We start from the raw sequence: 27,354 nt of genomic DNA, 5'->3' as shown, positions 1-27,354 counted from the left end.
CATTTGTTTGTGCCATAGGTACACCGTTACGTTGTTTGTTGTGGTCCACGCGTGTTTTGGATTGTTTGTTTACTTATCCACGTGCGAGTCAGGAGTCGCACGTGTAGAGAAGTATTGGAGTTTGTTCCACATCGGTTAATTATCTCCTTTAAAACTAGTATATGAGTCTGAGCGACCTCTCCACTCATTGTGAGTTAACTATGAGATGAATATAAAATTTTCACAGTAATCTAAGTTTGATGATTCAAAAAAATATTAGTCTCTACTCTTTTGAGCTTGCAGAGTGCCTACCACTATTCTATGGAGCGTAGTTTTTCTCAATAGAATGTACGTAGAACTACCTTAATTTTGTTTTAAAAGCACAATATATGGTCTCTGTTCCGCTAACTAAAATAACTAGTTATTTTTTGAATCAAATGTGACATATTGTGAGAGATTGACCTGTTTCGTAAATCAGAAAATAAGTACTTAAAAAATAAAAACTTCAGCGAAAATTCACGCCAAAAATGAATATATTACTGTAGAATAGTTGGACAGATAAAATGATCCAAAGAACCAAAAGAGAGAGCCATGGAAAGGATAGCGAGATTACGAAACTTGCAATGCATATGCATTTTCCCTTCTACAGCACTGTCCATTTTATTTTATTTTTTTCGCGGCAAAAGAAATTTAATTAATTTTTGAAAATGATACAATTATTAAAAAGATAAGGGCAAGCAAAAGCAACTCGAGACCCAAAACGTTAACAATAAACCAACGAAAAAGCTATCCATTTTATTCCAACCGATCTATCATCTCTCTCGCAACTAAATCTGCACAAGTTCTTGAAAGACCTTCATGGCAGAAGCTGGAAAACCCAGAAGCACATTGATGCTTCTCTTCTCTTCCGGATGAGCCATGAATATCGCCGATTCCATACAGGCCGGGAAGGTCACTCTTCCGGCAAGATAAGGTCGTCCCCATCCGAAGTCGGTGGTATCGAAAGACAGTCGACACCAGGAAGCAATGATCAAGCTTCCGGCCAAGGAAGGCTTTGCTCTTGTTACTTCCAAGTAGTCTATTGTCGACTTGATGTAGCAATCTGTAACCGATTGAATCGTCTCCTGGACTAGTCCCACCGCGTATGATAGTGGTTTCTCCGTTAGTTCGCCTGCAGTAGAAATTCAATCATAAAGACAACGAAAGAATCTGGTTGTATGTCCAAGTTTTTCTTGCATCTAGAGTTGGCTCTATATCACGACAGGCAACCATTAAAATTGCAGAAACCTTGCAATAAAAGTTAAACTTGCTGTGCATCGCAAAGGGCACAACTTGTATCCATGTGTGCATGCGCACATTTAGGCTCCGTTTGCTTGGACGAAAAATTGTAAAATCTTTTTTTAGAAAACAAACTTTAAACTTTTATTTGGTTGGCATATGAAAAGTATTTTTCAAAATAATGGATGATTATTGCTGGTTTGAAAATATTTTATTCTCTCTCTCTCTCTCTCGTTTTGTATCTAATATGATTTGGGAGAAGAATTAAATAGAATATGTGATTTTGGGAAATGTCGGACTATCGTGGGTGAAATGTAAAAATGACTTACTGCCCAAATTAGAAGAAAACAATTTCACTTTAATTGGAAAATATTTTTTAGATTGACAATATTTTCCTCCTTTTTCTAGCCAAACAATAGAAAATTGATAAATAGTTTTACCAAAAAATATTTTACGTTCAAACAAACAGAGCTGATGAAGTTTTATATTGTTTAAAGCTTGCAATAAAACTTGAACTTGCCTGCTGTGGTAAGGCAACCCACAATCACAACAGCATTGCCGAAATAATTCTCCGGCAACGGCGGATCAAGCTTTGACCGGCCATCGACAACCAAGAGCAGTTTTATCTTCTGATCATGTGGAATTTTCAGAGCTTGAGTTCTACTCTTCCAAATAAAACCCGACAGGGCTTCGAATGTGGAGCACCTAACAACCGCCCCATCTTCCGTGGCTGCCGCCTTCAGTTTTTCAAGTTTCACGGTGTCGAAACCAAACGATTTGTAGATGATCTCCTCGTTGTAAAGATCGTTAGTGCGAGGTATGTCTTCGATTTCCAGGAATTCTTGATGATCGAATTCGATCTTAGGCGGGTTTCGAGCTTTGAGTATGCTTCTGTCCAAGAATTGAGGAACCTTGAGGGACAAGCCTCGGGCAATCTTCCCCCACGAGTTAATAAAGTCCATCCCGGTTTGTCCATCAAATACTAAATGGTTCACGCATATGCCCATAGCAAATCCTCCACATGAAAACTTCGTCACCTAAGAATCAAATGTAAATCTCTCATTGTAGCAACTTATTAGAAATGTAGTAGTAATTAACAACTAGAATATATGTGGATATTAGATCTTGTTCCGTTAAGGTTTTTATTTTTAAAGTACTTATTTTTTGATTTACGAGATAATTCATTCTCTCACAGTACATAACTTTTAATTCAAAAAATAAACAACAATAATAGATTTGAAACATAAAAGTGGTGCATCCAAGTTATGTTTCACTGTTTAGTTTTTTTTTGTTTTTATGTTTCACTGTTTAGATATGCGAGATGCGGTTGGCCTGGCATCTTATGGCACTGCAGAACAAAGGTGTGCTCGTTCTAAACGTCAATTATCAAAAATCGGTCATTCTATCCGTATTCATTTATTAGTAAAGAAAGAATACAAAAATTCAGTTCAATCGGATATCTGTATTAGTCCAAAAACTTAGTGTTTTTTTCCCTCAAAACTATTGACTCAAAGAAATGGATTGTGGATCAAGCTGATATTTATTTGAGCTGCAAAGAAACCTTTGGCTCAACAGAATCAAAAGTGCACTTAGGTGCTAAGATAAAGCGAGCTACTCAGAAATTGAACTCATTCTCAAAGATGTTAACCTAACAATTCTACCAATATTGATTTTTGCCAATCAAAATAAAAGCTGTTCAATTGAGCTCAATTATTTTGTAGATTATTAGCAAATGAATGCACAACAAAATAAACAATTTTGACTATTTTTTTTGTCAATCGATAGAAGAGACCATTTTACCTCAGATATGAAGTACTTAGTACAAATCCGGAGTCCACAAGATAACCAAGCCCAACATCTCAATCAATATAAGAAATAAGGCTATTATAGAATAGAAACAAAGAAATAAAAGAAAAACCCTCTAAGAGAAGAATACCCACGCGCAAGTGAAGAGACTCAAACACTTCTGACTTTCTAATGAGATGCAAGAGTCTTGGCCAGCTGAACTAGTTTCAGTTGGTTCAATTTTTACTATTTCAATGGGGCTCGGAATGGGAACATATACTTTTGCGGGTGTGAAGAGAGTTGGAGATAATAAATTTAGACTGTGTACAGTGAAACCACATGATCACTGCTACATTAATCACAACTGTACAACTTTAATATTTAGACCGTCTAAAATATTCATTACCTAAACAATGTCGTTTCCCAGAATGTTTTTTAAGTAATTCTCATTTTTATTGTTCATTTTTAAATTGCGTTTTATATTTTATTTGTTTATATCTTTCAATTTATAATGTTTTTTCATAATTTTAAAAATTTTATATTATAGAACTAATCGAGATCTATCAAACAAGATACATATTGCATATTTTTCAAGATTCACACTAAAAAATATAGGCAAAAAATATAAAAAGGACAAACAAAATAATGGACAATAAAAATGAGATAGAGGGAGCAGTACTTTTTTAAAGTATTCCTTAAATATTTAAAGCATGCCAATTTTTATGGGTACTATTTGTTTTTTCGCAATCAATACAAATCAATCTTTTTGAAAACTATTTCTAGAGAAAGATTTCATTTGTTTGACTCGTACTTAATGCCAAGCATTATTGCTTCGGTTTCTGTCCGGATGTTGGGTCCGGTTTTTATTCCGGTGGGTCTTCTCGTGGGGTTTTGTTCCGCTCTCATTTTTTCAGATCGGGTGATTGATTTTCACAAGTTTAATATTATCTTTGATACGGAGCTCCGCAATCCTGAGATGGTAGTATCTCGGTACTAGCTCCACGTTAGACGACCATGTTAACGGTGTGAATAAGTGAGCATTTGGCTCTTGTATAGGCGCTAGATACTAGTTTCGTCTCTTAGTCTTTTCATATATTGTGTCTCTATATCTCTGTATTTGGGTAGAAATCTGTACTTACCGTATGTCCTGTTTAGTATTCGGAGTTCATCTGAAAATGTCATATAGCTTGATTAATGAATTTGCTTTTTCCATTGAAAAAAAAAAAGTTTCTTTCCTATGCCCCCTATGTGCTGCAACATGATTGGCAGGGCGTTAGACAGTTGTTCACGGGTTAGCTGTGATTAAGTTATTCTCTTTTGTTTTTGGCTGAGCAAGACTAGCAATCTTTTTATTTTTTGATACACACCCTCTCTTTCCTTTCTTTCTCCTCTCGTCACTACCAGTGTCTATCTCTATCTACTAAAACCGGATTATTTTATTAGAGACTAAAAATGACCTCCGTTGTGGTACATTGTTAGTCTTAACAACCCCTTAAATGGATAGTCAAACCAAAAGATGGGTGTCAAACTAAACTTTGATTATTCAATATTGGTTATGTAATTGGTGATATCCAAAACAACGGATATATTAGAATCTCAATGTTATACTTGATCGAATATATATATATATACACACACACTTGTACCGCTCTATTTAAACATAAAAAATATAATATAGGAATGTGACATCGCATTTTCATTTCTACTCAAAATTTTCGTCATGCAAACAAAGTTTTAGATTTATTTTTTTAGTGTTACTCTTTCACTGTTAGCCCGTCATTTAATAGTACTTCGATCTACCAAACATAAAGGAGAAATTCTACAATATACACCCCTTAAAATGGTGTGCCATATACACCTATTTTATTGTTCATTCGTAACATTGTAGCATATTTCGTAACTTTTGTTCTAGAATTCATAACTTTTCAGTGGTACGATTTGTAACATTTTCATTATGATTCATTATGATTCATAATATTTTGGTGTATCTCGTAACTTTTATACGATTCGTAACTTTTTAACAATACAATTCGTAACATTTTCTCTATAATTCATAACATTTTAGGGGTGCATATAATACACACCCAAATAAGGAGTGTGTATTGTAGTCTTTCCTAACATAAAGAGCACTTGTCTAATACTATAATTCTGATAACATGTTTGTATTTTGAAACTCAAAGGACAAAGCAAGTAAATTTTTCAAAAAACTAATCCTCATAAAAGTAGAGTAAAAATAGCAAATAAGAGTCAATAATAAAAATCCAATCAAACCTTAGCGGAACGGAACCTATTTCGCAAAGCAAAAAATAAGTACTTTAAAATGATGTATTATGAGAGAATGACCTATCTCGTAAAGCGAAAAATATGTACTTTAAAAACAAAAAACCTTAGTGGAACAGGGCTTGAACTAGTAATTTGGACCGAATGGAATATAAGAGTCAGTAAAAACGACCAACACCTGAACAGCGAGAGGTGGCATTTCCATAATGTGTTTGGCAGCAGGAACGTCGTAAACAAGGTCACCCATAGAAACAGTATCGTCACCAATGTCATCTATTGTACAACCAGCTTCTGCTTCCACAAAAACAGCACCCTCATCGGTGCAATCCACTGCCATCCTCCCCTCCGAGTCAAAGGTCAGCCGGCCGGCAACCGGATAGAAGATAACAAGAGCCTTAGACAAGGCGTTCTTGATCACTTCCACCACCTCTCCCTCCCCATTGCCTTCCTTCTTGCTCGGTTTGAACAAGTAGACCGTTCTAACCTTGCAAGGAAAATTGTAGTCAAGGTTTGAGAGGAAGTAGAGGGTGCCTTTCTTGGTTGTATCCTCTGCAGGAGGAACTATAGTTGGTTCTCCCCTCTCTACATTGATTCCAAACATATTGTTGTTTGAAATGAAATTCTTTGGAGATTTGAAAAAAAGATGTGAAATTCTTACTAGATTTGAAGAACGTTTGATTTCTGAAGATTGGTATTCGTATTCAACTTCAAAGATTAATAAAATTCTTTTTTTTTTCTTTTCAAAAAATGAAATGAAAGTCTTTAGTCTTACTAGATTTGAAGAAGTTTGGATTTCTCAAGACTTGAGTAGCTAATTAAAGCCATTTATAGAGACTAGAGGCTGGCTTTAATTATAGTAAAAACAAAAACATTAATATTATAGTGGTCTCCTTCGAAGTGTGTGAAACAATACACAGGTTGCATGATTCGCATGTGAATAGGATAATCGAGCAGGTGGGAAAATCTGTCCTACAATATTTTAGGAAAGAGAATAAATTATTCACGGCTTCTCTGTGAATAAGTTATTTACAGCAACGCACAATATCACCCGTCCGTCTCGGCAGTCAATTGTTAAGATATGTTTAAACTCTGACCAGTAATATATATCTTTGATCGGTAACAGTTTGTTTTTTAATCCGAATCGTTTAAAACACTTTTGAACGCGCGAGATTGAGCGCTGTAAAACTTTATTTACGAAGCCTCCGTAAATAAGTTATGGGAAAAACAACTTTGATACTCAAACCCTCCCTCGTCTCAATTCATTCATTCCTCATTTTCTTATAACTAAGGCAGTTTTTTCACTAATCAACAAGTTGTGAACAACAACTTTTTGATTGTCCTTATCCAAAAAAAAAATATGTTTGTTAGTTTTTAATAAAATGTTTATGTATTATACATTCGTCTCGATGATAGAAATCAAAAAAGTAAAAAATTATGACTTTTACACACAAAAAATTGTGAAATATCAAAGAAAATGCCCGAAAATCCTACCTATTAAAACAGTGCAATCACCCATCGGACTGCCCATCTTTTTGCTTATCCAAAGTGTCATGGGGGACCTTTAATTTTCATTGAGAATAAGTCATTTGCGGAGGCACCAAATCACATCCGTTTGTTTTGGCAATCAAAGGTCCAAATTTAATGAAACTTTTCGAAAAAGTTCATTTAAAATCCGGACCATCCAATACACTTTGAACGCTCGCGATTGGACTCTGTAAATTCTTCTTCACGAAAAGGTCCGTAAATAAGATTTTCTCTGTTTTATTATATTCAATGGATGCCAAGTGTGGGTTTAAACATATATTATACACATATAAGATGGGTGAGAACAGCTAGCTAGCTAGTTACGACTATAGCACCTTGTTCACACCTATTCACAAGCTAGCTAGGGTAATTAACCACCTCTTGGTTTATCTCTTAATCATGTGATTAAAAAAACAAAGAATAAGCGCACGGACAAATGTTTGTTCTGAAATAACTTTTTTTTTTTTTTGAAGACGTCAATTTCATTAATCACAAAGTTAACGCGGTACATCAGAATCTAGTAGGAATTGCAATTTGGGCGGAATACAACCCAAAGAGAAAAAACAATTTCTACTAGACAATTCGTAGCAAGCCAATGCGCAAATTTGTTGTTCTCTCTACAACACCAAACAAAGGAAAGGACCAATTCCTGGAGCTAGCCCACTCTTTAATGTCATCCACGATAGCTCTAATCTCCCACGAACCAGAAGATTTGGGATATCCTTGAAGCATTTTACAAGATCCAGGCAGTCCGACTCAAAGAGGGCTTCGAATATGTCCAGTTCTATTGCAACGTTGCAAGCTATTCTAAGAGCCCAAGCCTCAATGTAGATGGCCGAAGTTGCTATTGTTTTACCCATACACCAGAATTGAGTTGTTCCACCACTATCTCTCGCGATAACGCCAAAGGCAGCCAAGCTGTGGGAGGAATTGAAAGCTCCATCAATATTAAACTTCACGACAGGGAAGCGAGGAGGGATCCATTTTTTCCCCTAGCCTAGCGAGTGTTACAAGGTTTAGGAACCTTGAACAAAGCAAGCAAATAATCACAGTTACCCATAGAAGCTTCTTCAATTGTTTCTTTCGGATTCAGAGGTTTACCCGAGAAGATGAATGCATTCCTAGACTTCTTGATCGCCCAGAACTGATGAAAAATGATGACCATATCTTCCATTGTAGTTTCTTTAGCCATATTTCCACAGAGAAGGTCTTCCATCCACTTACTAGTTGAGGTGATACCATGATCTACAGTCCAAAAAGATTTCCCGCTGCCAAACCATACAGCTCTTGTCCAAGGGCATCGAAAGAGTGTATGTTCAATGGTTTCAGGTTCAGCCTCACAAATGGGGCAGATAGGAGAGGGAGCACATTTTCGTTTGAACAGGTTAGCTTTACACGCAACCCAGTTACGGACTAATTTCCACATGAAATGGCAGATTTTAGGTAGAGTTGGAACAGCCCATAGCTAGTTGTGCTAATTTGTGATGTAAAAATTTGAAAAGATGTAGCATGAAATTTGAAATCAGTACTTAAATATGCCTATCTACCTATACTTAACACTTCATTTAATTGAAAGGAAGATAAAATTAAACTTTAGCGTACTGGTTACAAATTGAAGGTTATTTGAAAAAACTTTTTCTTTTTTGTATTGATTGAGCCAGGAATCCAAGATTCCCATGAGGTAATTAGGGAGGGATCAAATTCCCACTTAATCTGGTAATATAATTCTTGGTCAGATGTGTCATCAGGAATCGCAATTCTATTCCTGTCTCTTCCAAATGTTGGAATCATGAAAGTATGACATCACATTCTTATAATTGTCTCTTTCAAATATCGGAATCATGCATGAAAGTTTGGCGTCGTATTCTCATTCCTCTCCAAGGTTCCTGCCATATTCCCAACTCAGCCTTAATAGATCAACATGTACTAGGAAAATAAATCAAAGCCTGAATAATGTTTAATTTTGAATGAAATCGAGATCACATGCATCACATGTTTCACTCACCAGACAAATGTTTGAGAGTGCCCAACCACTTTGGTACTTTCACGTGGTTGAGGCGTTGAACAAACTGATACTAATATTAGTATCTTGATCTTCATGCAGATTTGCGTAATTATTTAATATCTCAATCATTTAAGAAAGTAGGCAGAGATATTCCTGTCGAGATCCGTTCATCAATAATGCTTTCATCTTGATTTTGCCGCATATTTGTGGTTTCTCTAAGAGAGAAATTTATTCACAGAGGATCTGTGAATAAGTTGTTCGCGGAAAACACGCAATCTCATTCATTCGTTTTGGCAATTAACGATTGAGATATATTTTTCAATCTTTGACCGGTAATAAATATCTCTTACCATTAATAGTTTGTTTTTCAATCTTTGATCGTCCAAAACACTTTTGAACAACTGAGATTGGCCTCCGTAAACTTTATTTACGAAACTTCCGTAAATTAAGATTTTCCCATTCTTTAATGTTCAGTTACGTTTTGCTGATCTCTTTTGAGGCGCTTTCTAGTAAATACATGCACCGACCTCCTCACAAGGTTCTAATCCAAGAATGTAAAGCTCTCTTGGCCAGTACGGAGTGCAATCTGAAGCATACACTCCAAGAGTGAAACAAAGTGAGCGACAAGCTTGCAGATATGCATGGGAGTAGATCGATCAAGAGGTTAAAATGGTGTCCCGCATCATTTCGTTGGACGTCATCATTCTGCTTCTTGAGGCGGATATGAGAAGATCGGCGTTTGAGAGAAGTTAGTTTTTTTGTTTTTGTCTTTGTCCCAAAAAAAATACACTGACCTCCTCTCTGATGCTGGAAATTGAAGTCACCTCCCCTGCCTTTACATATACACGGATGATACCCATTACCGTTAAAAGTTGTTGGAAATATTCTCTAGAAATTTCTGTAAACAATAATAACCGGAGACACAACAATAACAATAAGATGATAACATAATACTTCAAGTAGAGGTATAGGAGAATATAAATTTAACGTATTGATTAAGTCACGCATTAAGCTCTGTCCTAAGAGAATTAAGATACGTCACTGCTTGCTCCGAATTGTGTGACGTTTCATTCCCAAGATATAATGATCATCCGGGAAGCTTTGTGTGCAACCAAAGATTTGTCTCTTGTTTAGAATTTTATTTGTAATTGTTAAGACTTTTTACCATGCTTATGATCAAGATACTGTTAGATTTTCTCATTATTCCAAAACCCGTTAATCAGAGAGATCCTTTCCCTCGCTCGTCGCCTGGCAAAGAGATCCACATGTAAAAGGTATCAATCGACAAATCAATAAAAGATTTTATTTTTTGGCTCGGCAAAAGATTTTTTTGGTAATTCAATAGTTTTAGTTGTAGTTAACAAGTTCTGAATGCTTGCGACCTTAGAGTGTGTGTCAATAAAAATGCCCTAAGCGTAGGGCTAGATCGGTTGTAGCATAATAAACTCGGAAGTCCGAGGTCGAATCCACAGGGAGCCAATGGAGCTAGGCCGGAAGGTTTGCTTTACGAAGGATTTTTTTTAGCGTTAGGACCGCCAACTTTTGAGTAATGATAATTCTAATTACCAAGAAGACTAGAAAATGGAATTTGACAGGAAATTAAAACGGCAAAGTCTAGGGGTTCATTCCGCCCATAACTTAGGCTGTTCAATGCTTCTCTTTGATAACTCAAGTGAGAGTCATTGTCATTTGATCCCACTTGGAAGATTTAACCATGAAAATCAAGTTTAACTCATACAACGGGGTTTGGAAATGGATGAAAACTTGTTTAGGCATTTTATCGAACACAAAGAGAGCCATGGTTCTAAGCATTGGGTGTGCCAAAAAACTTGTCTATACCCAATCAAAGAAGTTAACATCTCTAGGTTTAGACCAAAGATTAGAGCTTAACAAGTTCTTTGAGGCATTTTTGCAAACACTTAGAGTGACATAGCTCCAAGCATTATTTGTGGCAAGAGATCAAGTCCTTACCTACACATAATCAAAGAGGTTAACAACCCTAGGTTTTGTTACATAAAAATGAACTTAATCCATTCACAAACCACATTAAGCACAAGAAATGAGAGAAGCCATTAAACTACCTAAATCATGGGGTAGAAATTACCCCATGACCAAGCCTTGAACACTACTCACCCTTAGTGGGTGTAAACATGAAGGGAAATGAGGAGAGATACGAAAACATTCACAAAAACGAAAATAAAAACTAGATTAAGAAAGATCTTGAGTTAACTTACAACTTTAATGAAGAACACAAGCCTCCAAACCCTAGAAATCAACCTCCTTTGAAGAGAGAGTGAGAGCTAAGGAGAGGAGGGAGGTAGAGAGAGAAGTGAAATTGAAGGATGACCTACTAAAATGAGGTGAGAAAGTATTTATAGGCCCTCAAAGTCGGGTTACAAAGGTCAAAAATACCCCCAAGTCAAAGTGCAGTCGGGTACAAAAACGCAGATTTTTTTTCAGGATGTACCGGTATCGTGAAAACCTAGTACCGGTACATCGCTTGTTTCACAGCATTTTAAACCAAATCTGTCCGCGATGTACAGGTACAGCTTTTATCGGTACAGGTACATTGCTGGCAGAAACTTCCAAATTGTTTTCTTGTTTCCAACGGCCCCTTTGACGTCCCGAACCGTCTTCGACACTTCTTTATATGCTCCTTGGGACTCGGTGGCGGGGTGCCACATGGTCTTGGCTCTTTGGATGATCCCGGGTTGTTTTCCTTGGCGTTCAAAATGCCTTATTTTCCACTTTTAACCTGTAAGGGCCAAAAACACCAACTCCGCGCAATATCATCTAATTAAAGCAAGTTACGCACGCGAGAGTGACAAAATGGGGATCTATAAGCCCATTTATTTACACTATCGAGGGCTTATCACTGAACACTAGTCTAAGTGCATAGGAGTATTAAATTCTCCCTTTTAGTTTTAGATTATTGAGATAAACGTATTGGAAAAGGTCTGCCAGAGATCAAATTAATTTAAAAAAAAAAGGAAAGATACAGTAGAAGATATTATCGAATGGAGGTGGAATGCCAACAAAATTTTCTCAGTAAGCTCAGCTTATGCAGAATGGGAGAATCAGATGAAAAATTAAAATGGGTGGCTCAGTGTAATTTGGAAGAACTTGTGTCCCCCCAAAATTGAAATTTTTGCTTGGCAGGCCGTCCAAAATAGAATAGCAACAAGATCCATTTTGTGCAGCAGAGGAATCCTTGCTTCAGGTAATGATCTGTGCCCTTTTTGCTCTCTGCATATTGAGTCACCAGTGCATTTGCTTGCAAATTTCCGTGGCAGCTTTGGTCCTCAATCGTTAGGTGGTGGGACACGACATGGGTTTGCCCTGGTTCTTTACCTTTGCTCATGAACTGGTGGTATTCTCACAGATTTAAGAATTTAGAAAAGTTTAATTTGTTGGGAGACATGTTTTTTTGCAGTCTTGTGGACCCTTTGGAAAGCAAGGAATGATTTTATTTTCAACAATGTCCCAAAAGATGTGGAAGAGTTGAGTGACTTGATCAAGACTAGAATGGGTTTTTGGATAAAAGGAAAGTTTGACATCAAGGATTATTCCATTGAGGATTTAATTAAGTGGAACTTAGATGGAATTAGGAGGATCAAAATTTAGTATATGCATGGATCTGATATTGTGATTGTATTTTTTGGGCTACGTCCAATACGTTATTGGATGTCTTTCTATTTGTTTCTTTCTCCGGGATTGTGGTATGCACATAATAGTATTAGGACATAGGTGCTAACCTCGTTGGGATGTATGTTTCTAGTAGTGATGCATCATTTCTCTTTCCCTTGATCGATGTACCCTTTCGAGTTTTGAATAAAATTTCTCTTTTGCTAACAAAAAAAAGATACAGTTGATTCAAAAAGAGATGTGGCTGGGGTGTTCGGACAAATAAACCAAAATGGCTTATTTTTTGTCCTTATTCAAATTTTTTTCGTATCACTTGGCTTATTGTCATTTTTTTGGGGATTATTGTATCCTCACGACAAGAGGAATCTAAAAAGTAAAAAATTTTGACCGAAATCCAAATTTTTTTGAATAAAGACGAAAAAATTGGCTTATTGATTTATTTTCTAAAATGTAGGAGTACTGCTTGTAAAGGTATTATTGGTTTTGCTTATCAAAAAAATAAAAATAAAGAAGGTATTATTAGCTTTAAGAAGATTGAAGAACTAAAACATAACTCAAAATATAATTTGTTTATATAATAGGACCCTAATTAAAGCGAAACTCTCAAACATTTACACGAATTCAGATTACCTACTCCTTTTTTTTCTTATTCCTTGCTGAAAAATCCAAGGACCTTCTAAAGTGAAATATCGTGTCTATCATTACGCGTACTGACTTTTTATACTCTCTCCATCCGTATATTATGATCCTATTTATCACTTTTTGTCGTCTCAAAAACATTATCCATGCCTGACACTAATGGGCAAAAAGTGATGAATTTGTTCTTAGCGTATCCTTAACGAGTATTAATTATTAAAACACGTCATTGGCCATCATTTTTCCTAAGGGTCATCATTTAGCCCGAAGGCCCGCGACCCGCCCAAAGCCCGCCCGCCCATCCAGGCTTTTACCCGGCCCGAGCCCGTAAAACGGGCCGGCTATCCCGGCCTGTAGTCTGTAATGGGCAGGCTTGGGCCTATGAATTTTTACTCGGCCCGCCCGTAGGCCCGGCCAGTGAGCCCGCCCGTGGTACCCGCCAAAAAGCCCTCCAACGGGCCCGCCTCTTAGCCCAAAATCCCACAAAATCCTTTCTTTTTTCCCTTGGTTTAGTTTTGCCTAAAGAAATTTAAGCCTGCCCATTGGCCCGCCGGCCCTCCAATTGGGCTAGCCCGTGGGCCGGGCTTGGGCTTCAATTTATGGTAGGTAGCTTGGCCCGCCCGGCCCGCCAAAAAGAAAAAGCCTGGTCGCCTCGGCCCGTGGGCGGGCTTGGGCAGCAATTTGGTGGGCTGGGCCGGCCCGGCCCGATGATGACCCATAATTTTTCCTATAATAAAATAGACACAAAGATGGGCGAAACCGTCTACTGGCCCAACTGCAAAACAGCACTGCTTGGGCCTAAAAGTAACATTTTAGCCCAATTCTAACATAATAATATTCTAAGCCCAAATAAGAAAAAGATAACACGGAGAGTAGATTAATTTTCACTCTCCCCCTTGATGCTTTGTTGTGCGACCAAACATTTTAATTTACTAAATAAGCCCGGAAGTGTAGGTCTCAAAATGTGTTGGGATGTACATATGTCGAGGTCTCAGGATATGTTTGGATGTTGGACTTGTGGACTTTTGCAGGGAATTTTTTTTCCTCGCAAGGACGTGGAGGGAAAACAGTGCAAGGAAAAAAGAAGGGGACAAGTTGGATTTGTTTGGTATATATTTCTATTGTCTCCTTGTTCATCTTTGAATACCTCCGTATATAAATCCTACATCGAAACACAGCCCAAGAAATATTTCCAGGCCGGCCTTGAGCTAAACCGGATAAGGCAGCGAACTTAATTAAGTCTCCGAATTTTTGTTCAAAGCTAGGACCCGAGAAAAGTATAGGCAGAGGTAACCTAGAGGAATAGCTTAGTTTTGCTATCTAATAGGTACATAGTTCAAGTTTTAGGGGCCTCTCTTTTCTTTCCCAACAAAAATATTTTTTTTCCCTCACAAGTTCATCTTAGGCCCCGATAATCTCAAGACCGGCACTGTTCCCAGCCGCTTGCCTGCGACCTAAATTCATTCTACTATTGAAGAAAACAAATATCACCATTTGATCAGCACAATCTATATATAGTTCACATGGACTTTTGGGTACTCAAACTATGGGTGTGTAGATATGTTCCAATGCGATCGCATGCAATGCAGCTCTGAACAATGTTCTCTTCAGTGTCCCGTAACATGCACTATTAGAGGATAAGGCCATCGTAACTCATGTGAAATACAGATTAACTGACAAAAAAATTTTACAATTGAAGAATAGATAATCAGGAAAGGTTGAAGAATATTTAGAATGGAGTTGAAAAATACAAACGTCACTACAACAAAAAAGGCTTGTTAGGGCAGTCAAAACTGCCTCAATAAGTGACATGTTGGGGCAGTTTATCTATTGAGGCACTACGACTTAGTGCCGCGTGTATCGATGCAGCTATAGAGGTAACGCGGCACTTGTTATGAGGCACTTTAATGTGCCACAAAAACTCCTTCTAGCTGCACTTTCAGGTGCCGCATAATTCACTTATTAAGGCACTCATAAAGAGGCACTTTGAGGAGCCTCAAGAGTTTCTTCTACCTGCACTTGTAAGTGCCCCATAATTTACTTATTAAGGCATTTTTCGATGCGGCCTCAGAATTTTTTTGAGGCACTTTAATGTACCTCAAGAACTCCTTCTAGCTGCACTTTCAGGTGCAGCATAATTCACTTATTAAGGCACTCATAATGAGGCACTTTGAGGAGCCTTAAGAGTTTCTTCTACCTGCACTTGTAAATGCCCTATAGTTTACTTATTAAGGCATTTTTGGGTGCCACATCATAATTTTTTTGAGGCACTTTAATGTACCTCAAGAACTCCTTCTAACTGCACTTTCAGGTGCCACATAAGTCACTTATTAAGGCACTCATAATGAGGCATTTTGAGGAGCCTCAAAAATTTCTTTTTCCTGCACTTTTTAAGTTTTTCATGCACTTTTTAAGTGTCCCATAGTTTACTTATTAAGGCATTTTTGGATGCCACCTCAGAATTTTGGTTTTTTTTTTTTTCAATACACTTTTAAGGCACTTCAAAGTGCAGCATAAACCACTTTGGTTGAGGTCAAGAAAATAGCCTTAACGACACTTATGAATGCCTTGTAAGGTGTTGGGAATTTTTTTTTTTTTCCTTTTTTACTACTCTACAGTGACAATACAATAGAACCATAATAAATTGCAATTTATTTCTCAACCATGTCCAAACAATATAAGCCATAGTCATTCAATAGAAACTACTAGTCAACAAACCTCACAAGGATCCAAAAACAAAACACAGAACATTGAATAGAAATTGTTTTAGCAGAACTCTAATGTTTTCAATAAAAAAAAAAACTTCACTTCTAAAAAACTTAACTAAAATTTTCAGCAAAAACCTAACTTACCAAACTCTAGATCAAAGCATGAAATGCCTACCCTTAAAAGAATCACCAGCAGAAACAAAACAAACAAAACCCATAAGACCAGTATTCTTGTGACATAACTTTGTCCACTAGGCATCTTCCAACTGATCTCATTCATTCAATAAAGCCATCATCATCATCTCTCACTACCTGATTAAAATAAAACAAAATACACGGTTTTAAAAGCCATTGTCTTGCAATAAGAATTGAAAAATAGACAGTATTGTACATCAAACGTACCAAAGAAATAGGCCACGCTATTGGCGTACCAATGACATCGCCAACGGTCTTAAGGACTGCGTAAGGCCTCATCAAATGCTCGCCCCATATGATTGGGATTTGAACATGAATCTCACACCAATTAACTCCGAGTTCTACTCTGCCTACCTCCGTAGATGGATCCATACTAGCGATCCACCCTTTGCCTACAACTTCTATGGGTTTGGCTACGCTCTTGAAATAAACACAATCCCCCACCTAGCATCAATCAATAAGAAAACATCATATTGACAAATGGTTAGGAAAGTAAGGAATCTCATTCTACTACAATAGCATGACAAGGGCAACCAACATACAGGTTCAAGTACAACATAAACTCATATTTTCAAACTAAGTCTTAGGAAGACAAATGGTTAGGTGACATGCCTCTTTTTGCCCAAAAAGAATAAGGTACTGCTGTATAAAACCTCAATTTCAGCACATAAAGTAAGAATTTCAACACTTAGTCGACATGTAACCTCAATTTCCAGCATAACCATTAAAATTCAGAACTCAAAATGTCAATTTAGTAACTATAAACCTGTATTTCAGCACTAAACCAGCATGTAGTACCCTTTTTCCAGCATATAGCAAAAATTCAGCACTCAGAAATTTCAGTTACATTAACTACAAACATATATTTCAGCATTTCAAGTGGGAATTCCAGCTCCAAATCACTAGATAATACTCCTTTTCCATCATATATAAAAAATTCAGCAATTATAGGTTCAATCCTCTCCAAACATATGTCAATGTCCACAGTTTTCTAAATTAAAAAAGTGTCTGCATGTCCATTTTTGCATCTGTGCTTCTTCACTTTCAATGTTCGTCGACCTATTCAAACATCCACCAAATGCATACAATCTTGTATACTCATAGATAACCTTAATTGTAGAATAAATTTATTTACCTTAACACGTCCTCATTAGGTAGTAGATGTTGATAAACCAATGTGTTGGTTTGGAGATGAGATTGGAATGTTTGGAGATGTGACTCGAGTGTTTGAGGAGTTAGCCTCATTTGCTTGACTCTGCAAATATAAATTCGTTAGCTCTTCCAATTTTTGGTTTGTTTTATCTAGCTCTGTCTTCCACTCCATTGACATCCTATAAGATGTGCCACTGCTAGGCACATCACCCCAAACATCAGATGGGCAAACCCCTAGCCCATACATGCGCACGCTTCCAGATTTCTCTTTGCCCATAGCTTTGGAGAACACATCATTTGGACCATAAGAATCAAGTTCACCCTCGGGAACTTGTTCGGATAGTTCTTCCAAGGCTTTAAGTTACTTAATGCAAACGAAGTTTGAGTTATATTTTTTCACCAAACAGTTATAGCATTAATTCAACTTTTCTTCTCCTTATTCTGGCTTGCATTCCCAATTGATGTTCTTTGGTTTGTTGGGCTGTTATTCAATTGTGTTCCCCATTTTCCATGTCTATACAGATGGAGGGTAAAACTAAAATGATGGCAACATATTGGCCTCAGGTTGAATCAAAGGCCAAGAAAAAAAGATGAATCTGTGGCTTCGGGTTGCAGAATTGGTAGTCCCTGGTCAACTGATTTGGTTAATAGCAAACCCCAACAATTCAGAACAAGTAGTTGATTTCCTCCGCTGCATGAAGACAGATTTGGAGATTCGTCGTCAAATTAATAAAGTGCTTGAGGGATGTCCCCATGTAGATATCTTTATCGAGTGTAAATAAACTGTAGAGGATGAAATTGAGATGGAGTTCTGTCAGTTGAGACATAATTTTTTCAAGTGGAAGACAATCGCATCGATGAGCATGATTGCCATTGTATGAATGGGAGCGATACTTTTGGAGACACAATTTGAATTTTAGCGTTATCTATGTTTTCCTATTCTAGAGTTTGATTGAAGAGTTTCTAAGTTTAATTGCTCTTTGTATTACTATTCATTTGCTTCTTGTGGATGACACAGTGTTTGATTTGGAGGAATAGTAAACAAAAAATGATGGTTTAATTGTTGGAGTTTCATTTTTGGTTTTTGTTTGCTTTGGTATGTCAGTGACTCAATTGGAAGTCTGAAGGTTTGCTCAATTTGAATTATCCCTAAAGTTTGGCTCAATTTGGATTATCCCGTACTTTTTTGCCCAAAGTCTCAAGCGTTCATTTTTGGCCAAAAGGAAATAAAGCAATGCCTAAATGCTCCCACAAACTACAAATTAACACTTCAAAATCATCATCAGAAATTAGCAACTCCATCACTCTTAATTTTTTTTTCTGAGAATCTGGAAACCAATTGTTCAATTGGGCAAGACTCAGTTGAACGCTTGAAGCTGATCATCACCCTCTTCCAAGGAAAACATAACTCAAAGTCTACCTTTACACGACACGGATACGGACACACTCGAAATCACAGCAAAAACACAAATGAATGGCATTCAAGTATATACCACACAGCAGCAAACGTGGTAATACAACATAATACAAAAACAGAACAGTAGCAAAACTACAGCAGTAGCAAGTAATTTGCAGCAGCTGCTTTCTGATAGCGGCCCGCATTCCACCAATAATCTACAGTAGTAACAGCATTGCTAACCAGCAGATGAACAACCAGATGACTAGGTACCTCAAGTTACATTGTAGCCATGAAAAACAGCAACAATAACATTACAGCTACTCAAGAAACGGTAGAAGCAATCAACAGTCCGAGCGTAAAAGGACATAGCAGCAAAAGTAACGGTAGAAGCAATCAACAGTCCGAGCGTAAAAGGACATAGCAGCAAAAGTATATACAGTACAATACAGTACAACAAAATAGACTTTCCATAAGAGTGTTAGCAGACAAACTACATGCCAACTCAAACAAATACATCAATAAGACACTAAGAGCCGAGAAGAAAAGGAAAGGACACATCCTGAAAAAAAACCTTCATAAAACTCAATCGTTTGAAGTTGCAAGATAAGCTACACAACTAATTAATGGCAATAATGTAACCATGCATCAGTGCTTAACAAAAGCAGAGAAAACAAGTATCTACTTCAGCTAAACAGTCTTGCAAAAACTAGAGAAGTAAAACACTATGCTACTGAAATGAAATTCAAGGTCTTCGAAATAGCATATACTATCAAGAATAAAAAGAAAAGGCAAGGCAACATATTTCTTGAAAACATCATATAAGCATCTAGAAATGGATTCTAAATCCCCTCAACTCCATCGCCTTCTACCACTTGAGCTGTTGTTGCATCAATAGTGTCTACAGTTGTTCCCTGCACATCTTCTCTAACCAAACTGATATCACCTTGATCATCTTGCAATTGACCATCACATGACTCACTCTGCAAATACGTCTCCACATCATCGATGCATGACTCTGCGTTCATATTAAAAGCATCTCTAGCAGTTGTCCTTATCACAACATGCCACCCTTTGTCAAGGGGATCTTCAACATAAAATGCTTGTTGTACTTGAGAAGCTAGAACAAAAGGCTCATTGGCATGTACCAATCGTGCAAAATTGACAAGAGTGAAACCATGTTCATCTCGCCTTCTGTTTTTGCCTTCTGACATCCAGTCGCACTTAAACAACACAACCTTCCTCCCTCCGAAGTAACTCAACTCAATAACATCTGTCAAAACGCCATAGTAAGCTATATCACCAGCCACTGGATTATTGTCACTAGCACTTGAAAAACTTCTTGTTGTTGCAGTAACAACTACCCCACTATTCTGAAATTTTCTTCTCCTCTCAACTTCTCGTGTGTGAAACCTGAAACCATTTATAAGATATCCTCTATATCTCTTCCCTACATCATCTGGACCCCGAGCTAGAGCTCTAAGCTCTTCAAAAAGCTGTTCATCCTCTGCAAGTTGCAAGTCTTGAATCTATTTCGAAGCATACCCATAGATTTTTAAAAAATGCTTATCTAAAAGGAATGAAAAAAGGACGTACTTATCATCAATATACTTACGTGATTTCCAAACCATGATGCAAACTTTTCATTATGCATACGTTGGATTTCCCATAAATGCAGACGAGGATTTTGATCTCTTGTCATGGTCTGGTGTTGACTGCACATTCAAGTTAATTATATGAGTAATAAAAATACAACTTTCCTATGATACAAAAATAAATTATTTTTGGTGAGTCTCTTACTTGGAAAATTTGTCTACCGTGTCACAATTGAACAACACATATTGATGTGCCTTCACTAACGTTTCTTGATCCAAGGTTTCTATCACTACTTTTCCAAACGGCCGTCCTTGTGTTGAGAAAATAGACAACCTTGCAGCAACAGTACTACCCTCATCATCATTTCTACCCACTCGATTAAACCTCGTTTCAACATCCTCCAAGTACCTAAAGCAAAATGTCAAACACTCCTCTGCCAAATATCCTTCCGCAATGGAACCCTCGGGACGATTTTTGTTTCGCACATATGACTTCAATGTTGCTAAATACCTATTATGAGCAAAAGTTGGCAATACTAAGTGAAAATTAAATGAGATATCATGAATAAACAAAAATGAAAATATTCTATAAGATAAAACAAACGTCTCTATGGGATACATCCAACGATAATGAACTGGCCCCGCAAGTTTGGCCTCAGTAGCCAAATGAACTGGTAAATGCATCATGATATCAAAAAATGATGGGGGGAAAATCCTTTCTAACTCACATAAGGTTATTGCAATTTGCTGCTCCAAACGGATCAAGTCACGAGCATGAAGAACTTTACCGCACAATTCTCTAAAAAAATTGCACAATTTAATCAAAGGGGACCGCACTTGCTTAGGCAATACTCTTCGCAATGCTAATGGGAGCAATTGTTGCATCAAAATATGATTGTCATGACTCTTCAGCCCAGAAATTTTATGTTCTTTGTCCTGGAAAGATCTTGAAATATTCGAAGCATACCCATTTGGAACTTTTACATTTTTTAAGACTTTGTAAAAAATATCTTTCTCCTTTTTAGTCATTGAAAAGCATGCGGCAGGCAAGTATGTGCGACCTGATTCATCTTCTATTGGACGAAGCTCACTTCTAAAGCCCAAATCTTTTAAATCTTGACGTGCCTTCCAATGATCCTTTGATTTTCCAACCAAATTTAACAATGTTGCAAGCACACTATCGCAAACATTTTTTTCTATATGCATCACATCTAGATTGTGTCGCAATAAATTATCTTTCCAATAAGGTAATTCGAAAAATATGCTAGGCTTCTTCCAGTTGAATGGCAACTTAAGATTATCCTTAACTAGCTTTCCAAACTTAAATTGAACGCATTTTAGCTGATCTTGTATCATAGACCCAGTTAAGCAACAAGGTGCCTTCCGACGTTCTTCCTTTCCATTAAATGACCTCTTATCTCGTCTAAACATATGGCTATCCTTCAAGAATCGTTGATGGTCCATGTAGATATGCTTCCCACTATACTTCAACTAAGAAGAACATGTGTCTTTATGGCATGATGGACATGCAAGACGCCCTTTAGTGCTCCACCCAGACAAATTTGCATATGCAGGAAAATCATTGATAGTCCACATTAAGGCAGCATGCATCTTAAAATTTTGATTGGTTGAAGCATCAAGTGTATCTACTCCGACCCCCATAACTCTTTCAGCTCATCTATCAATGGTTGCAAATAAACATCAATGTTATTTCCAGGTGCTGAACGACCGGGTATAAGCAACGACATTATAAAGTACGGTTGCTTCATACACATCCAAGGTGGCAAGTTGTATGGCATCAAGATGACAGGCCATGTACTATGCACATTACTCATCATCCCAAAAGGATTAAATCCATCTGACGCTAATCCAAGTCTAACATTACGTGAATCTGTAGCAAATTCCTTATATTGGAAGTCAAAAGTTTGCCAAGCAGGGGAATCGGCAGGATGACGCATGCAACCATCTTTGGTTCGACCCTCATCATGCCACTTCATAAAAGATGCAATCTTTGACGACATGAACAACCTTTGTAGCCTTGGTATCAACGGAAAATGGCGTAAAACCTTTCTGAGGACCTTTTTACACTTTTTTGCTGAGGTTCCTTCTGCTCCTTCATGATTGTCAACAGTTTTGTACCTCTGTTCATGACATACATGACATTCTGTATCATCAATATGCTCTTTCCAATACAACATGCAATCATTAGGGCAAGCATGAATCTTTTTGTAAGAGAGACCCAATTCCCCCAACACTTTTTCGCTTCATAATATGAGTTGGGCAATTTCTCACCCTCTGGAAGTGCCCTGTTGAATGTCCGAAGTAGCCTGGTAAATGAGTCGTTAGTCCATTTTCCAAGGCACTTATTGTGAAATAGTTCAACGAGCAATGAAAGCTTTAAAACTCTTTACACCCAGGGTACAAAGGTTTTTGGGCATCACTTACCAACTTATAAAATTTTTTAGCATCTGCATTCGACAACTCTACATTATTTGGCATGTCATACATGCCAACATCTCTATTTGAGATCCCGAATGTATCATGCAACATCTCACGCATGCTATTATTTGTGCCCAAGGTATTACCAGAATTAGTGGGAATCAGAGCAGTTGTAGTAGATGACAAAGCTTCTCCATGAGCTATCCATTTTGTGTAACCCTTGATAAAACCTTCACATACTAGATGGTCTACTGCCTCAGATCGCATCACCCATCTGCCATTTCCACACTTCACACATGGACAAACAATTTTCCCATCGATACTTGCGTTTTGGAATGCGAAATTCAAGAATCCCTCTACTCCGTTCAAATACTCACTGGTCAACCGAGATTGATACATCCAACTCTTATCCATTATGTTTCTCCATAAACTGATATCAGAACTCTGTAAAAAGGCAACATAATTAAACAACAAGACAAATAGATATTTATACAAACAGAGACTGCATGATTTTGTTTTGTTGGATCTCATGCTACTCCTAGTATGATGTTTGCCTATTTTTCAATTCTTCGTTCATTCCGCAAATAGGCACAATATCATGAGTACTCTGGTTTTCCCTTTTGTTTACTGCGTACGTGGTACACGTTTATAATAGTCTGACTATGTTTTATAAACCACTGTTTTTATTCTGCTATGAAACAAAAGAGAAGATGATGCTTGCATGTCCACTAGTTTAAAGTTTAATTACAAGAAGACAAAGATGGAACTCGAAGAAGCATGATATTCTTGTTTTCTAGTTCCTGATTGCATATTATATCTTCATGTAGAGTTCTAATTCTTTAAACGGACTAATGATTGATATAAATTAGCAATAACCCCTTTACAATTAGTAAGTGCTGAATAGGAAATTTTCATATAAAATAATTCCTATGGCCCTCCATTGTCGATAAACAAAAAACTAATCAATTAGGGTCTACTTGACACCAAAAGGATCAGTTAGGTTTTAATTGATTAGTTATTTTATTTGTCCCAGTTCTAGCTGCGATGGACTTGGATTTTTGAGTTTTATCTGATGTCTTGAAGAATGAACAATACCTTGTGTCATTGTTCTACTTTATCTATCCAAACTACTACTTTATCCAATTTTGACTATTAATGGCTTGTGTTTTTGAAGTTATTGGAAGGAATGAATGTGGCTTTGTCATTCCTTACAACAGGTTTCTGGTTATGGGAGGACTTAAAAAAATTATTAAGTGCTCTTAGAGCATTGCCATGTGGTGCTTAAGGGACCTTCGCCACCACACATCGGCATGGTGACATTACAAATTATATTAATGTGTGGTGAGGAAGGGCTCTGGAACGTCCCGTGGCTGTGCTCTAACAACACTTAATAATCGCTTTGGGAGACTCTGGTGTTGCGTTTCAAGATAGACGACTCAAAATTGGGTCATATCTTTGATTGTTTTCTGGGATTCGGAAAACCAAATTGATGAAATAAAAAATACTGCAGTTAGTCTGCCAAATACAGAATTTTTTGGAGTATTTTTAATATAGGACGATATCAAACATGCTTCCCTCCCTCCCCCAGATAATGACGGAAATATTCAATATTCAACGTTGAAGAGTTATAAATAAGAGCAAAAATAGAGGATTGTGATACCCGTGGTAAACAATTTCTTGGGGGAAATAAGCTACTACTCCTACTTGCAAAAATATGACCAAAATCTATGAAATACCTCGTATCCTGCGGTGACAAATTGAGCTTGAGAAAAAGCTTCAAACAGAAACAAGAAACGAGATGCAAATAGAGATGGAAGAGTGGTGTTGTTTTCTTCCAATCGTCAGGACTCTCGTGCAATCAATATTTGAAATCAAAGGAACACCTACTTCTACTGGCTTCCTTAGTTCACTTTCAATTCATCACAGCGGCATTAATGAGAAAAGAAGAAGTCTCACGATCATGAAGGAATAGCTCGATCCGTCAGGACTCCTTTGAGTAGCAGGAAACTTTGGAGGAAGCTATATCGATTTGGAGTCCAGATTGTGAACAACGTTGTGGGCAAAGATGCCCTGTTAGAAACGTTCGTTTTAAACAAAAAAGGTTTATTACAAAAACGACGTAGTTTTATGTCTCCAAATAAGTGCCCTATTAAACCCAGCTTTTCGAGGCACTTTCAACTACCCTATCATATTAAATTAAAATAATAAAAATGTTAAATTTAAACGTTGGTTTTAAACAAAGAAGTTTATTACAAAAACGGCGTAGTTTTATGTCTCCAAATAAGTGCCCTATTAAATCCAGTTTTTCAAGGCACTTTCAACTGCCTTATTATATTAAATTAAAATAATAAAAAATATTAAATTTGGTGTCTAGGCCGACTGCCGCAATAGGTAGAATCAAATGGGGCACTTTACGTGATGGTGCCTCGTTAATAACTTGATAAGGCACTGTAAGAAAAATGCCCTTTTAAAAGTGCCCCTTAATCTCCATTTTGTTGTAGTGCGTATAGATTCTCCCTTTCGAGTCATGGCAGCATTTGATCCATGGAATGAGGGGGTGTAGCCTTTGTGGGGTTGCTCATGCTCCGTAGTGATATGGGTCCTTTTAATCTTTGTAACTTTTTCAAAAAATAATAAAATCAATTTTTTCTGTTCAAAAAAAACAAATCTACTATTGAAGAAAACAAATATTTTTTTTCCCTCACAAGTTCATCTTAGGCCCCGATAATCTCAAGACCGGCACTGTTCCCAGCCGCTTGCTTGCGACCTAAATTCATTCTACTATTGAAGAAAACAAATATAAACCATTTGATCAGCACAATCTATATATAGTTCACATGGACTTTTGGGTACTCAAACTATGGGTGTGTAGATATGTTCCAATGCGATCGATATGCATGCAATGCAGCTCTGAACAATGTTCTCTTCAGTGTCCCATAACATGCACTATTAGAGGATAAGGCCATCGTAACTCATGTGAAATAAAGATTAACCGACAAAAAAATTTTACAAATTGAAGAATAGATAATCAGGAAAGGTTTAAGAATATTTAGAATGGAGTTGAAAAAAACAAACGTATAGATTCTCCCTTTCGAGTCATGGCGGCATTTGATACACGGAATGAGGGAGTGCAGCCTTTGTGGGGTTGCTCATGCTCCGTAGTGATATGGGTCCTTTTAATCTTTGTAACTTTTTCAAAGAATAATAAAATCAATTTTTTCTGTTCAAAAAAACAAATCTATAGATTTTTTAGTGAAGCTCGTATGATTACAAAAGAGTTTACAAAAGCTATTAAATACTATGTTGATCCTTGAAAATGAAGTTTCAGGGGGTATCGAATTGGAGATGCTCTTAAGAAAATGATTGGGCAGAATAGTTAACCCCGGCCCTTTCCGATGAAATCTCAAAATTTGGTAGTATATTTCCAAAGCAATCCTTAAAGACAACCTTCATAATCTGTAGACGAAATGCATTGCTTGAGAGTAATTTGAAATAAATTTGATATGAGACAACAAGCAAACAGGGTGGCGTGAAGGGCATAGTTCTCGAAATAATTGGCATTTGAGACGACAATTAGGGGTGTTTCCACTAATCAAGAAGTTGTAAACTACGGATTTTTTATTTTGTCCGTAAATTTTTTTTTTTTTTTGCCTTTGTTAGTTTTGTGCTAAGTTTATATGTATTATTGATTCGTCTCGAAGAGAAGAATTAAAAATTTTAAAAATTACTGTATAACATTTACACAAGTATTTTTTGAAATATCCAAGAAAAAGTCTACTAAGTCAGCTTTTCGATTTTTTCAACTCGGATATTTCCCCAAAAAATTGGGTAACAGTTATAATTTTTTTCTGATTCCTCTCGTCAAGACAAACGAATAATATATAATTTTTTGGCACAAACTAACAAACACGAAAAAAAATGAATTAGGACAAATAAAAAAGTCTGTAATCTATAACTTCTTGATTAGTGGAAACACCCCCTTAATTCTTCAATTCAAAATATTGGAAGCACTAAGAGAATATTGTATTCTTAGAAGCTCTATTAATGTATTTGCTTTTTTCATAGTACTGTTTTATCTTTGCATTTCTATGATTAATGAAAACTTTTTCGCCGATAAAAAAGAAAAGAAAAGAAATTGTAGTGGATAGACCAGTGGTATCTCTATGATTAATGAAGGAGCCGACTATTCGCAGCCCCGCATTTTCTCCCTTAACCTACTACATTTCGGTAAATAGTTGTTCAAAATCATACATAACATTTCGGTAAATAGCTGTTAAAAACAAGATTATATTTCGGTAACTACATGTCCAAAATATGTTCAACCTTCAGTAAACAACTGTCGAACATACATTTTCGGTAAATAGTTGTTGAAAAAATATTATATTTCGATAATTGTATGCTGAAAATGTATCTCAATTTCGGTAACTAACTGTTAAGTATAATTGAAATTTTTTAAAAGGCTAAGAGAGAAAATACGCGGCTACGAATAGTCGTCCCCTTAAGAGCAACTTTATCAGTTGAGGTAAAATAGCTTTTTACCTAAGCAAAACCTCCAAATGAGCATTACACCAAATTAGGTAAAGGCTTAGGTAAAACCCATCTATGAACCGTACATAGGAAAATATATCTAAGCACTATTCACCATGTGTATATTATATTATTAATTGTCCCCCCCCCTCTCTCTCTCTCTCTCTCTCCCCCCTCAGAAAATGAAAAAGAAAATAAAAATAATAATAT

The 27,354-nt window shown here is 36.8% G+C and overlaps 2 protein-coding genes across 2 annotated transcripts; both read right to left on the bottom strand.

Moving 5' to 3' along the window:
- Nucleotides 1-502: 502 nt before the first annotated feature.
- Nucleotides 503-6,114, bottom strand: LOC131301299 (omega-hydroxypalmitate O-feruloyl transferase-like). Its single transcript, XM_058327500.1, has 3 exons — nt 5,501-6,114; nt 1,778-2,294; nt 503-1,150 (listed from the first exon to the last, which is right to left on the bottom strand). Exons 1-3 carry the CDS (start codon nt 5,921-5,923, stop codon nt 807-809), a joined length of 1,284 nt encoding a protein of 427 aa, XP_058183483.1. The 5' UTR covers nt 5,924-6,114; the 3' UTR covers nt 503-806.
- Nucleotides 6,115-19,150: 13,036 nt separating this feature from the next.
- On the bottom strand, nt 19,151-21,260 carry LOC131301389 (uncharacterized). Its single transcript, XM_058327639.1, has 4 exons — nt 20,783-21,260; nt 20,384-20,689; nt 20,199-20,298; nt 19,151-20,112 (listed from the first exon to the last, which is right to left on the bottom strand). Exons 1-4 carry the CDS (start codon nt 21,205-21,207, stop codon nt 19,426-19,428), a joined length of 1,518 nt encoding a protein of 505 aa, XP_058183622.1. The 5' UTR covers nt 21,208-21,260; the 3' UTR covers nt 19,151-19,425.
- Nucleotides 21,261-27,354: the final 6,094 nt, after the last annotated feature.

The sequence above is a fragment of the Rhododendron vialii genome, chromosome 9a (genome assembly GCF_030253575.1).
Source record: "Rhododendron vialii isolate Sample 1 chromosome 9a, ASM3025357v1".
NCBI classification, from domain to species: domain Eukaryota; kingdom Viridiplantae; phylum Streptophyta; class Magnoliopsida; order Ericales; family Ericaceae; genus Rhododendron; species Rhododendron vialii.
The sequence above is the reverse complement of the archived record's forward strand: the minus strand, read 5'-3'. Positions and strand labels throughout refer to the sequence as shown.